Genomic DNA, 14,577 nt, shown 5'->3' with positions numbered 1-14,577 from the left:
GTACACCCACATGCATATTCACCCACATAAGGGGGCACCACAACATGAGGAACTGTATTAAAGGGTCCAGCATTAGGAAGATTGAGAACCACTGGTATAGATGGACAGGAACACCCTAGCGCTGCGTCACCATCTACCTAGGAAGCAGGGCTACCACACCTACTTTGCCCTGCTCACAAAGCACTGGCATCAAAGAATGTGGCATATTTCTCTGAATAGTTTGCTGAGTCTACTGACCAAGGAAGGTAGCATTCACCAGAGCTGTGACTCACAGACTGGACTGGTTGGAACAAAATTCCCAAATCAGGCACAGACCCAGTACCCTTTGAGGATACTGTAATTTGATAACCCATCACAAATTGTGCCCTGGTAATTTTAGAGAACAATTCATCATTGGTCCTCCCATTACAAGGGTCGTGTGGAAAGGGCTCTCGAGTATGAGTTATAGGTTTATATAGGACACTAACTATAGGGCATTAATTAAGACCCTCTCCCCAAAGGGCATTCGGTACCACTTTATTCAGGGTTTCATCTACATATTGTGATCTCAAGTTTAAATTTTATGCACTATCTTTCCCGAAACAGCTTGACCTCTCTCTGTTTGATCTCTCCATGGTAGAAAATGGAAAAAGGTTCAGGAGCACATGTTAACTTAGGACACATAGTGGCTTGAGAATTATCTGACTTGGCTCACCCTCGGTATTCACATTTCTGTAGATTTTGGTACACCATCTTCCATCTCAGGAATACCTAGGCTGGCCCCCAGAGGAAATATGATTGCCCCCAAGTGCAATGTCTCTTTGTAGAATTATATAGAAGTATCTGCCCGTGAATCTACTCTGACTTCTGATGGATGGACTTATGTGCAAGAAACAAAATGTGGCCCCGTTGTGCACCATCCTCCTGATCAGTGCTGTTTGAGTCCACCCCTGTGGCCAATGTCCAAACCCATCTCACCAAGGGTCTGCCTTGCCTTTGCGGGCCCTCCCCTTCAGCACACATGATCTTTTCCTGCAAGGATTGATCCCTCCCAAAGGCGTGTCCAAACAAAGCAAATCAGAAAGTGTTCAGTTGAGATCCCTATGGTTTGTACTCGCTAATTATCAAAAGGAGCTCATCAGATCTTTCTTCCTAGTCGCTAAGTCCGGAAGACTTCCTAAAGCCTGTCTACCATGAGGGATCCTGGTAGCATTTGAAATCCACTGGCATAGCTGCCAGAATCACCCTACCAGGCAAGACCCCAGAGAAACTGACAGAATACTACAGCACGCCCCCACAAACTGACAGGAAGGTGGTGGTCACCAGTGACTAACAAAAAAGATGGAATAAATTCCATTGCTACTGAATCAATTGTGACTCACAGCAGCCTGATAAAACACAGCAGAACTGAATTACTGGGCATTTAAGGCTGTCATCTTTATAGAGACAGGCGCCCACCTCTTCCTCCTGTGGACTAGCTGGTAGTTTCAACCATCGACCTTTTAGTTGGCAGCTGAGCACAAACTCAGGCACCATAGGTAATACAGGTAGCATAAGCAGTGCCTGATTTACAGTGAGCCACACTTACGGCCATCAGTGTAGCTGGAGCACTGCATCCACCAGGAGGAACTTAGGGGAAAACGGAAAACTTTGCTAAGTTATATGAACATGGCCCATACATTTGATCAGAATAATATGCTGGGAGGAATCGGTGGGAAACTGATCCGTATGGCAACAATGCTGACTTTAGAACGTGTTATCCCCAAAGTGGGCTACCTCACAAATAACAAAGGAGACTTGGCAGATCAAGACTCAATAGAGTTTGAAGAGGAAAGACATTTAGAAGAAGAAAGAAAGAATGTGACAGAGAAATTGTTAAAATGTTGTACAGTGAAAGGAACATCAAGATTTTCTCCCCTAAACTAAGCCAGTCTCTTTCATTGCTTTAAAACATGGACCCAAGGACTGATAGCATTGCTAAGGGTGAGAGGCAGAGTTTGGAACCAACAAGATATTATTGCAAAATACATGGGGGTGTTGGGGGGAAATCATCTCACATTATTTCTCTGATTAGAAATGCCATTCCCATTCCCAAGGATAATTCAGATGATCCAGAGCCTTCTACCAGTAGAGTAATGATCACAATTGATGTTAATATCATCCAATTCTTCTCCATCATTGAAGGAAATTTTTATGAGTTTATGACTTGTGTATGCATTGTAGATGCATGTGTGTATGAAAACATATCTGTAAGTTTATATGTAATGTTCGTAACCCCAAAAGACAAAAGATTGAATTTATAAAGATCTGATTGTAAAACACTATCATGAATACTTAAAAAAAAAAAAGAGGTATTCAATGTATGTCAGAGTTAGGCTGGAGTCGCTGAAATGGGACCCTGTACTAAGGTGAGGGCTGCTGACACTTTTGTTTTTATGTTAGTTTTTTAACCAATTTGTAGCAACGACTATTTTATAACAATACAGATAAGGTATTAGGTAACAAACTTTTTTACCAAGAAATAGAAAGCACAGTTTGGCGTTTTTATTCAATCTCCAGCACCTTTGGCTATGTGAATGTAATTCATTTATGTTCTCTGTAGCTTCATTTTCTTAATTAAATTTTCCTAATTAAATTTTATTAGTTCTTTATAAGGCATGCCCAAGGCATGAAGGAGCACCCAGAATACTTGCTAGACATAATCCCTATAGAGAGCCTTGGAGACACAATTGCTAAGTGCTTGGCTGCTAACTGAAAGGTTGGCAGTTCAAACCCTCCTAATGGCTCCACAGAAGGACCTGGATGTTTGCTTCCATCAGAATTCCAGCCTAGGCAGGGGCCAGACCAAATTCAGGGACACACATGGTAGCCAACTAAAAAGAAGGAGGGGAAAAGAAAATAAAAAAGACATGAGTAGTGGGGGCACAGGGCACTAACCTACCCAAGGGGAGAGTATTGTGTATATCTCCACAGGGAAAGAGGGACCAGACTTCAACCCAGTGCTCCAAGATGTGAATGCAACATGCCCGCATGAAGCAGGGAACCAACAGAAAGGTCTGAGGGGCCGGCCCCAATCCCAACTATGTGGACAGCTGCCCCACCACCACCACCGAAGAAAAATTTACATCCCAGGACAGCACTGAAGCTACAGCTCAGGGAGAGGGACATGTCTGATCAGCGCACACGGGAGCAAATGAAGGGGGAGAGAGAGAAAATGGAGCAGATCCTGGCCACCAAGCCTTGAGGATGATATCCCCGCTCAGAGGAGCCAATCCACAGAGAGGACCATATGACCAGCCCCACTACAAGACAGGACATCCCTCACTGATCCATGGCCCTACAGGGACAACACTGGAGACATGGTGCGGGTATTGCGCCAGATCTGACCCCACCACACAGAGGCAAAACACTAAGGGCGTGCAACAGAACAGCAAGGGAAGCGGAGCAAGGAAGCATGGAGGGATAGACTTTGGGGCAGGGCGTGGCACCACATCAGATTCGAACACCCCTAAAGGTCAACCAACAGAACTTAAACTATTTACAGGTTTTTCATTTTTTGGTCATTGGTTTGTTGTTGTTTTGTTTTCTTTTGTTGCTTTGTTTTGCTCTGTTTTCTTTTTTGTGCATATTATTATCTATGCAGGTCTACTCAGATAAGATAGGTGCAATAATCAATCTGGAGGAGAAAACAATGGTACCAACAGTTCTGGGGGGACACGGGAGAGAGGGAGGCAGGGGGAAAGGAACTGGGTGTTAACGAACCCAGGGACAAGGGAACAACAAGTGATCCAAAAATGGATGGAAAGGAGGGTGTAAGAGGCCTGGTAGGGCTTGATCAAGGCAATGTAACCAAGAGGAATTACTGAAACCCAAATGAAGGCCAATCATGATAATGGGACAAGAGGAAAATAAAAGGAAATAGAGGAAAGGATAGAGGGAGGCAAAGGGCATTTATAGAGGTCTAAATACAGGCATGTGCATATGCAAATATATATATGATGATGGGGAAATAGACCTTACGTGCATATATTTATAGGTTTAGTATTAAGGTAGAAGATGGACATTCGGCCTCTACTCAAGTACTTCCTCAATGCAAGAACACTTTGTTCTGTTAACTTGGCATTCCATGATGCTCACCTTCCCAACATGATCTCTGAAGACAAAGCAGGTACATAAGCAAATGTGGTGAAGAAAGCTGATGATACCCAGTTATCGAAAGATATAGCAACTGGGGTCTTAAAGGCTTGAAGATAAACAAGTGGCCATCTAGCTGAGAAGCAACAAAGCCCACATGGAAGAAGCAGACCAGCCTGTGTGATCACGAGGTATTGATGATAACAGGTATCAGGAATCAAAGAACAAAAAATCATATCATTGTGAATGAGGGGGAGTGTGAAGTGGGGACCCAAAGTCCATCTGTAGGCAACTGGACATCCCCTTACAGAAGGGTCACGGGGAGGAGACAGGCCAGTCAGGGTCCAGTATAGTAACAATGAAATATGCAACATTGCTCTAGTTCTTTAATGCTTCCTCCCCCCACTATCATGACCCCACTTCTACCTTACAAATCCGGCTAGACCAGAGGATGTACACTGGTACAGATAAGAAATGGAAACACAGGGAATCCATGACAGATGATCCCTTCAGGACCACGGTTGAGAGTGGCAATACCTGGAGGGTGGAGGGAAGGTGGAGTAGAAATGGGGAACCGATTATAAGGATCCACATATAACCCCCTCCCTGGGGGATGGACAACAGAAAAGTGGGTGAAGGGAAATGTTGGGCAGTGTAAGACATGACAAAATAATAATTTATATATTATCAAGGGTTTGTGAGGGACGGGGGTGGGGTGGGGGTAAAAATGAGGAGCTGATACCAAGGGTTCAAGTAGAAAGCAAATGTTTTGAGAATGATGATGGCAACAAAAGTAGAAATGTGCCTGACACAACGGATGTATGTATGGATTATGATAAGAGTTGTACGAGTTCACAATAAAATGATTTTAAACAGAAAAAAAAAAGAATTACAGCCTAGGACACCCTGTAGGGATATTCTACTCCATCACATGTGGTTGACATGAGCCCCAGTTGACGCCACAGTCCCTAACAACAACAAAGATATATTTATGCATTATATATACTCTAATATACATGTCTGTATGTAAATGTGTATGTGCATGTTACTGTTTATAATCTCATATAGGTGTGTGGGCATACACACTCCTATATGAGATTGTAAATAATAACACTAGTGGCCACAAAACAGAACCATCCTTTATGAGGTTTTTAATGGCTGACTTGTCAGAAGTCGATGCCAGGTCTCTGTCCTCCAGTGCCTGCAGGTGGACCTGAACCTTCAACCTCTTGTTTCGCAGTCAAGCTTTTGGCCGAGCAGCTAACTCTCTACACCGCTCTGCAACACCATTTACAAGTCTGCTTTTGAGATATCAGAGAGCCTAATTCATTTTGGGTCTCAGGAATTGGGGGATGAAAAAAACAGCAAGGGGGGTTCCCAGAGATCAGGTTTTCAAAGAAGTCACTCATTTCTGTTATTTCCAGAACGAAGTGACTTTCCCACCAGGAGGTCAGTTTGCCGCCACGTCAGAAGCACAGCCGGGAGGGGCTTCCATGGACAGCGTCCACAGGATCGGGTCTCAAAAGCACAGACGTTGGGGAGAGTTTTTTTATTGTTAAATAATATACGGTGATTCTGTAATAAAGTGTGTGTTGTGTTATTAACTATATCCTCACCAACACGATGAATTGTTATTGAAAAACATCTGAGTTTTGTTAACTGTAGATCCTCATTTCAAATCTTTTTTTTCCCAAACGATATTTACTATTAAAATTTCAGTGACGTTTTGTTACTCCCCAAATGTCATGAGACTCTCCTACGAAAGCATCCAGTAACATTAAGTGAAAACAATGCGGGGTTCCCAGCTCTTAGGACTTCACATACTGTTGCAGAGCACCAGTGTCCTGATCCTCAGCCAGTGGAAGGGGCACTTCACAGCCCTACTAAAGAATTTTTTTCTCAGTGTCTCGGTCCTTAGGCCTGTTCCTGGGGTGATCTGGGGCCCTGATACAGAGAACTGCATTGGCTCCACCGCAGCAGCTCTACTTGCTATGGCTGAATCATACTGCCACTACTGTATAGAAAGCTCAGCCTGAGGAAACAATTGATAAAAGCATTCAATAAGGGCGGTTTGTGCATTGAACACACAGAGCATCAACTACCTGGACTCACCTCGGGAAAACCGAAGGCAGGGATTTTCAACAGCCCACAGGTAAGACAACTTACGAATTAATCATATTTCATAGCATCAATAAATGAAGTGGAATCATGTGCCTCGTCTCCATCTGTTCTTGTGAAAACCTTTCTTGGGAACAAGAAGGCAGATAACTATAAACGAGTAGTAGGGGACCAGCTAGGTTGGGTACCACGGGCATGAACTGCAGGCACGTAGATTGCTCTCTGGAGAACCTCGGCGACTTACAGGAAAGAGCAAGGTGAATGATTTCACCAAGGCATGCCAACATCGGAAGCCAGACACCGAGGGTGATGGGATGCAAACACAAGGGCAAACGGCTGTGGGAATCTTATGGGGGATGATTGTGAATTGTTGGAAAGGGAGCTTCCTGTGGGTCAGTGACTGAGAGATGGTATCAGAAATGTGTGCTTTGGGCAAGAAATAAGTAGATTTTCATGTAGTATACTGTTCTTTCCATTTTAATTTGTTTCCTTCGCACGTACATGATATTAATTCAAGCGCTACATTAAAACATCCTGATATGTTTTATGGGCGAGCAGAGGGAAGAGAGGCTCATGCCATATGTTCGGTATCTCAAAAACTAGAACTGAGAGGGGAAACCATTATGGTAAGGTGACCAGGTTTAAAGCGGGGCACCATTGACTGGGGGTGGGGTCTTGATTAAAAATTTGGTCTATATGGCCAGGTAATATGGAAGGGACCAGATCAAATGCAGGGATGCACATGGTAGACAACAGGGGAGGAGGTGGGGAAAGGGAACAAAAAAATTTGGTCTATATGGACCAAATAGACCGTTCCCTAGCTTGTCGTGCATTCTTTCCAAAAACTGGGACTGTCCCGCCAAAAGTGGGACGTCTGGTCACCTTACATTATGGGGTGGTGTGTTCTATGCGAGTGGTGTGTGTGTGCTCTGCTCCGCTGCCTCTGATGACCACTCTTCTCCGGGGAGTTGACTAGAGGGATGTCGGACTGCCTTGACGTGTACAGTGCAGCCCCAACCAATGGTAGAGACAAGTGTAGAAGACACATAATAAAATGCAAAAACTGTTCTGATGACCCAGCACAAGGGCCGTCAAGCCGGCCCTCAACACTGCACACACTTCTGCCTCAGTAACTCTGCACTGACACTGCCTCTACGGGAGGGAAGGCTTTTGATGCCTGCATTTCCATTGCTGCCTTTTCTCAGGGCCGAATCCGTTACCTTCTTCACGTCTTTTCTCACAGAGGTCTAAGCAATCTCTTGGCAACACCCGCTCTCAACTCCTAGCACTTCCTAACCCTTTCTTCTGCTTTCCTTTCCATCTTACATACAAATTAATGAGATGAGCCCATGCTTGTCGGAACAGCACAGTGCTTCCTGATGTTTTTCAACGGTTGGTTTTGGGGGGAGGTAGAGTGCCAAGCCTTTCTTCCTGAGCACCTTAGTGAGACTCAAACCACTAACCTTTCTTTGAGCAGCCAGGCAATGCGAACTATGTGCACCATCCAGGGACTCCCACCATCTCATCTACCACTTAGGAACGTTTGTCTTGTCTGCCTCTCCTCCTTAGAAAGTCGACTCCAGGAGAAGAGGGGTTTCCCAGTAGCTCGCTCATCACTTTCTTCTCTGTGCTGAGAAACCACAGGGGAACCACTCAATAAACGTTCGTCGAACCTGTACAGAAAGATGATCTGATCATCTGAAACACAGCTCAGAGGAATAGATAATTGGCACTGATTTTAATTTTACAGAGAGAAAACCTCTGCCAGGGCTGCTTTCAAAGATGGCCCCTATCCCAGACCTGCATGGGACACGCACCGGGAAGGGAAATGGGGTGTCTGAGGATTGTGCTAGTCAATGCAATGTGTTTGTGTGACTTTCCTCTAGTTGTTTAATGCTTCCCCCCACTGGCCCCCGACACAGCCCACTATCATGACCCCAATTCTTCTTTACAAATCCGGCTAGACCAGAGCATGTACACTGGTACAGATAAGAGCTCACAACACAGGGAATCCAGGACAGATAAACCCCTCAGGACCAATAATGAGAGTAGTGATACCAGGAGGGGAAGGGGAAGGAAGGTGCGGGGAGAAAGGAGGGAACAATCTACATATAACCTGCTCCCAGGGGATGAAGAACAGAAAAGTAGGTGAAGGGAGACATTGGTCAGTGTAATCATGAAAAAATAATAATAATTTATAAATGATCAACGGTTCAGAAGGGAGGGAGGAAAGGAGGGAGGGAGGGAGGGGGAAGGAGAGAGGGGAAAAATGAGGAGCTGAAACCAAGGGCTCAAGTAGAAAGAAAATGTTTTGAAAATGAATATGGCAACATATGTACAAATGTGCTTGACACAATGGATATATGTATGGATGTGATAAGAGTTGTATAAGCCTCCAATAAAATTATAATAAATAAATAAATAATGGGTTTGTGTGTGTCATGAACGTCTTGGAAGGAGCCAGAGGAAGCAGGGATGGTGAGAGATAATAGATTTACTCTCATCACTGTGAGGGTTACTATGTGGTTAAAGAGACTATATGAAGCATTTTATTCTCTTCCTGAATTTAGAGCTACATGAATGTCCAAATGGAAGCTAGCCAAAGGCAAAAGCAAGCATATCGGATACATTTCGCTCTACCGAGCCAAAGAACTCAGAGAAATGCCATTCAATACCTAAAACAACCATGACTGACTACAATTGAAGCAATGGTTCACATTCAAAGACAGTACTCTATGCATTATTGTTAGCAAAAGGAATTGGTAATATTAATCACCACGAATTACTGGTTCGCTGAACCACTATCACACCACCAACCAAATCGTGCCACCATTACCTAGTTAACTAGACCAGCTCACTGGACTTCAGACAAACTCTGGTACTGAGATGTTTACAGCAAGATGGACTATACTGTGAAATTTTAACCTATGAAAACACAGCTGTTCTTGCTCTACTTAAATGAATCCTACATTTTTAGCCAACAAGTTGAACTTTCCCCCCCAATTAGCATAATTGAGTCTGACACAGACCAAACCCAGAAGATATTCTGAGTTTATCAAATGTTTCAAGGTTTGCTCTGCCAGCAGAAGCACTCCTGTAGCCAGCCACTGCTTTGGGAGAATTAATCTTTTAGGAGGATTAATCAGAGGAATGAGGGGATGAACTTCTGAAACTACTCCTGTCTTGGCTGCTTTTGTGCTGAAGGGAAGTGGTGGGCACTCACGTAAGCAGCAGAATCAGCCACTGTGGCCACCAGCTGGGGAGGCCAGGGCACCTGACAGAGCCCTCAGTGGCAGCCGGAGGTGTGAAAACAAGAATGATGTCCAGACACACATAAGTCATCTTTTCTTTTTTTAAACAGTGATCATTTCAAACACTGCTTGTCAAGTCCTCTTAAATAAATTTTGGGGGTATTGTTCCTTACGATGCCTTTCTTTCCATCTACCACTCTCAAGAATACTGTCCATCACAGACCATATCGCTATGTTCTCATGTGCCTACGGGGCCCTTTCATAGAAAGCGAGAATCACCACCTTCATGAGTTTTAAAGTAATGTAGCCAAACCGATTTCTGAAAGAAAAATGCAGACCCTTTTCTTTCTTTTTGAGTGATCTTAAGACAATCATATTGTTATCAAATAATCAATCCTGGAACGGGTGTGATGACTTTGCTTGGGCTGGTGCTAGCTAAAAACGTGGGCGCGAGAGAGACCTTTTACACAGCGTGTTGAAGGGCATCCATTTGCCTATTAATTTTAGTGTGTTAGACTCACGTGATAGCGAGGAATTGAAGTCACTTTAAAAATGATTTTACAGCTTCTTATTCTTTTGAGGGGTATCTGATAAATTTCATACTTTGGGCACAAAGTGATTTTCAAGTAAAATTAAAGAGTCCCATTGAGCCAGGATTCACATGCCATTGTTAACTCTGGAATGGGAGGCTTTCATCACAGGTGTCCGATATTGACTGAAGGAAAGTACTTAATGTGTAAAATGAAGAAGTATCGACTACTATCTAGTTTCTAAGGCAAGAAAAGGGCAAAAGAGGATAATATCCCCCATGTACTGAAAACTGCAAATGCTCCCCATAAAACGTAATACTGCCCGAAAAAACCCCCACTCTCTTGATCAAACACGAAGGACTCTGAGCTGCAGACGTGTTTAGTTTTAGCCCAGACTCTGAGTTCATGCATTTGCAGTATGCATAAACAAATGTGAAGCAACTTCCCAACTGCAAAACAAACCCAGAGTTTATATATCTGACAGATCACCTCTTAGCAAGCGCACCACGATGCTACTGCCAAAGGATTTCTCACACTTAAGGATTATTCCCCTGCTTTTCTAAGCACACAAAAGGTATTTGAAGGTTTTCCAAGTACATTTAATAACAAGAAACTACTAGATGTCCTGAAGTTTTCAAAGTATGCAGTCTTACTCAAAATAGACTGTTAAAGATATTGGGGGGGGGGGGATGTTGTTTACTTACCCAGGAGACATTTTTGGCCTTAGGTGCTTTCAGCATGGCAACATGCGCTGCAGAGATGACCAGAAGTTTCACCAACATGGGAAATCCAATGGAGAAAATTCCAAATGTCTTTGTTACCCAAATGCATAAAGTTCCCTGGCTTGCCAGACACACACATCACAAGTAACAAGGAAGAGAGCCCTTCGGGAACCCATGACTCTCCTTGGCATTAAGCATCGGGGCACACGCATGAGACGGAGTTCTCACTGCGGGCAGTCACGCGGCCAATGCAGGCTGAGGCTGCGATGTGTAGTCTCACCGTTTAGGGCGGATTACCTCCTGGGGCAAAAACGAAACTTCAACCCAGGCGGAAACACCCAAAACCACAGGGGCAGTTCCCGAGCATGCCCCACGCTTTGCTCGGAAACGTGGTAGCTAGCCAGGACAAGTACCCAAGGAAGACAAGTTCACGTTTAGAAGACCTGGCCCATCAGCTGCTGGTGGCTTCCATTTTAGGAGGGACGGGACTCCACGGCTGTCCGGAAGGATCAAGAGAAGGCAGAGCTCAATTTCAATCAATAATACATAGTCTCAGGTGCAAGGCGTACCTGTGAGTCCCGCCTGCGCAGCCTCACACGTAGGCAACGCTCGGTGTGCAGTCTCAGAGACTCACAGTGCACCTGTTGTTGATGAGGGCCGGTCTCCTAACAACCAATCACATTTGTTTATAAGGCAAGAAACGGAGAAGCCCCAGAGGGGAGCGAATGAGCAGCAGCCCAGGATGAAGGGCCAGGCTGGGAATCGGGGTTGGCTCCCTTTGTTTCTGGGCGTGTGCGTCCCTCCTGTCAGTCTAGATTAACCACGCAGATCCAGGCTAAATTTTGCTGCTATCAGTAGTGATTAGTGGGAGCTGATGAAATCGGATTCTACAGGCTGACATCTGCCTTCTCCCTCAGCAAGCGACCAGGTGCTATGGGGACACCAGGTGGACTTCTTGTCACTGTACGCGGGAGGAAACATAGGAATGACACACAGGTTGGCCTCCTGAGGCCGTGCAGGCACAACGTGGAAGGCACCTTCTGCCTATATTTAACTGTTCACTTTGTTTTTGGTCCCCCTGCCTCCCTCCAAATTCGGATTTTTCTCCTACTGAAAGTTAAATGACTAGAGCAGACATGTAAAACATTCTCCCCCGCCCCCCAACATGTCACTGACCGTCTCCTACTGGGGTGACAGATAGTACAAAAATGCATTACCATCCAGTCAATTTTGATACAGCTTGAAGTTATAATATGCTATCTGTTCTTATTCTTGTTGGTTGCTACTGAGTTAATTTTGACCCATGGTGACCCCATGTATAGAGAGAAGAATGGCTGTGACCTTTCAGAAGCAAACTGCAAGGTCTCTCTTCTGAGACATCGCTGGGTGGTCAGCATCGGGCTCTCAGCCAACAATGAGGTAGTTAGTTAATTGTGCCAACCTGGCCGATAAACACATGTGGGATTAATTGAAGGGCAGAGAGATAAATGGCTTGGCGAGCCTTGCCTTTTTTGTCTCTTGCTCTTTGATCATTGGACCAGTGTGCAGCTGCCTTGCTTGTTCCGTGCCTCTGCTTGCAAGCTACACTACCTGTGGACACCTAACCTGTGGACTGTGTCGCTGTAATTTGAGGTTCCTTCAAGACCTGCTTCGCCACACTATTGGAATTTACATCTCTTGAGCTGGGGACTATCGGACCCTGTCATCTGGCTGACTGTTGGTGACCTGCCTTGCTGTTTGCTGCCTGTGCCCGGATAGCCTGAATTGCTCTACAGAGGACTACCCCAGCGGTCCTCAAGACTTGAAGGACTGCCAGTGTCTCACAGCTGTCTCATGGGAGTGAGTTGCATTGAGCCATTTGTACTGCTTTATAAGTTAACTATTTCTTATGTTATATATCTATCTATCTGTATAAATATATATAAAATTATTAGCATTCTGGTTTTGTTTCTCTAGAGAACCCTGTCTAACACAAACACTTAACCCAGGGTCTTAAATACGCTAGTAAAAACAAAAACCAAAAAAAAACAAAAACCCCTCAAACTCAACTGTCATCGAGTCACTTCTGACTCAGAGTGACCTTATAGGGCAGGGTAGAACTGCCCCCATGAGTTTTTGAGACTGTAACTCTTTACAGGAGTAGAAAGCCTCACTGTTCTCCTTTGGAGCAGTCTGTGGTTTCGAACGACTGACCTGGCAGTTCGCAGCCCAATGCATTACCACTATACCACCAGCGCTCCTTTTATAATATTCTCTACTACATGCAATCTACGATACCAAGCTGTGCTTCAGGGACTTACAGCATCTCTAGCAGCTCTGATATTGGTATTGCTATGAATACTTTTCAAAGGAGAGAATTAAGAGATATATGGAGACGTTAAATACCTCCTAGCTAAGCTCTCCTGTGGCAAAGCAACGCTTCTTAGATTTCTCACTCATGGAAATCAAATAGCTTCTGGCTTTTTGTGTGTGGGTCTTGCTCAAACTACACTAAAAAAAATTGCTAATATATATATTTTATATTTTCCTTAAGTATTTTTGACAATCAGCGTTGTTGGCAAAGTTTCTGAATCCCTCATGATTTCACGCTAGGCATCCAGCATGCATAGGAGTATTCAGTAACTGTAACTAACATTTACTGAGATTTTCCTATGCTGTAAAGTATTTCATCTCCCTTCAAACAATAACGTCACGAGGCTGATTTCGAATGATCCCGGTCACTGGTGTGTGTCACAGTTGATTTTTCATGTACAGCAACCCAATCCGACAGAATAGAGCTGTCCACCAGGGTGTTCGTAAAAAGAGCCCTGCACTGTTGAATCAGAATTGGCCCGCTAATGACAAGGTTGGCAGTTTCAAATCCATCGGTTGCTCTGTGGGAGAAAAATGAGGCTGTTTATTCCTGTAAAAAGGTCCAGCCTTAGAAACCCTACCGAGGGTCCTTATGACTTAGAATCAACTCGATGGCAGAGTTTTGCTGTTGTTTTTTCAATCTCAACGGGAGCAGATTGGCAGGTCTTTTCTGCCTCGGAATTGCTGGTGGGTTTGAACCACCAACCTTTCAGTTAGCCGCTTACCCAATGCATTAACAAGACTTCTTCTGATGTTAGTAGAGGCAGAATTACTCAGTGGTGCATTGGTTTGTAAAGGACAAAGAGACGTCGCATACGACAATTAAAATTGGAGACCTGAACCAAACTTCTAACAACTTGAAAATCAGAAGGAAAAAATTACGAGACACAAACATGGGAACTAAAAAAAGTTTTCTGAAATGGAAAGATTTGCTTTACTGAGTTTATTGTGACTATCTTGTGTGTCTGTATATCCGTGTGTGTGCATGCGGGCGTACGTGCGCACAAACCTCACTGCCTCCCTGTGGTATGAGTTGCTTCAGAAATTGGCTCCTATTTACTATCTTTTATCTCTTCGGGGAACATTATACTCATGGATGCTCAATCAATGTGGTTGACTAATTGGTGAGTGTCCCATTATAAATTGTAGGAAATATCCTTGAGTATAACTTTCAGCTAGAGACTGCTGCAGTATAATACTACTGAAAACAAATCAAGCATTTTGGAACCTGATGCTTGGACTTGCACTTCTATATTGCAAGCTTCCCTAAAGTTATGAAGGAATATCCAGGTCAGTTAGTATTCTAGAAAGGAGATGGTATAAAAACTAAAAACCAGATCATACAACATTTATGGAATATATTACATTCAACAGATACATTTCAAGGTACTTTATGATTTCACACTAGAACTAAATTTTTGTTCCCTTGAATTATACTGATTTGAAGTCAAGTAAATAAACCTTTTCTTCTTTTTCTTTCCAATCACTGTC

The 14,577-nt window shown here is 44.0% G+C and overlaps 1 protein-coding gene across 2 annotated transcripts in view; it reads right to left on the bottom strand.

The window, feature by feature from the left end:
- CACNB2 (calcium voltage-gated channel auxiliary subunit beta 2) overlaps positions 1-14,577 on the bottom strand; it is a 277,727-nt gene that overhangs the window by 241,122 nt on the left and 22,028 nt on the right. Inside the window, exon 1 of one of the 2 annotated variants that reach the window (XM_045285603.1) lies at positions 10,717-10,770. The exons of the other annotated variant lie outside the window; for it this stretch is intronic. Within the exon in view, the coding sequence (XP_045141538.1) occupies positions 10,717-10,752 (36 nt within the window). The 5' untranslated portion in view covers positions 10,753-10,770. Of the gene's footprint in view, positions 1-10,716; positions 10,771-14,577 lie in introns of those variants that run through there. 2 annotated transcript variants of the gene reach the window in all.

This window comes from Echinops telfairi, unplaced genomic scaffold (genome assembly GCF_000313985.2).
Source record: "Echinops telfairi isolate 266 unplaced genomic scaffold, ASM31398v2 ScPeMD7_7473;HRSCAF=8511, whole genome shotgun sequence".
NCBI classification, from domain to species: domain Eukaryota; kingdom Metazoa; phylum Chordata; class Mammalia; order Afrosoricida; family Tenrecidae; genus Echinops; species Echinops telfairi.
This window is presented reverse-complemented; position numbering and strand designations above follow the sequence as displayed.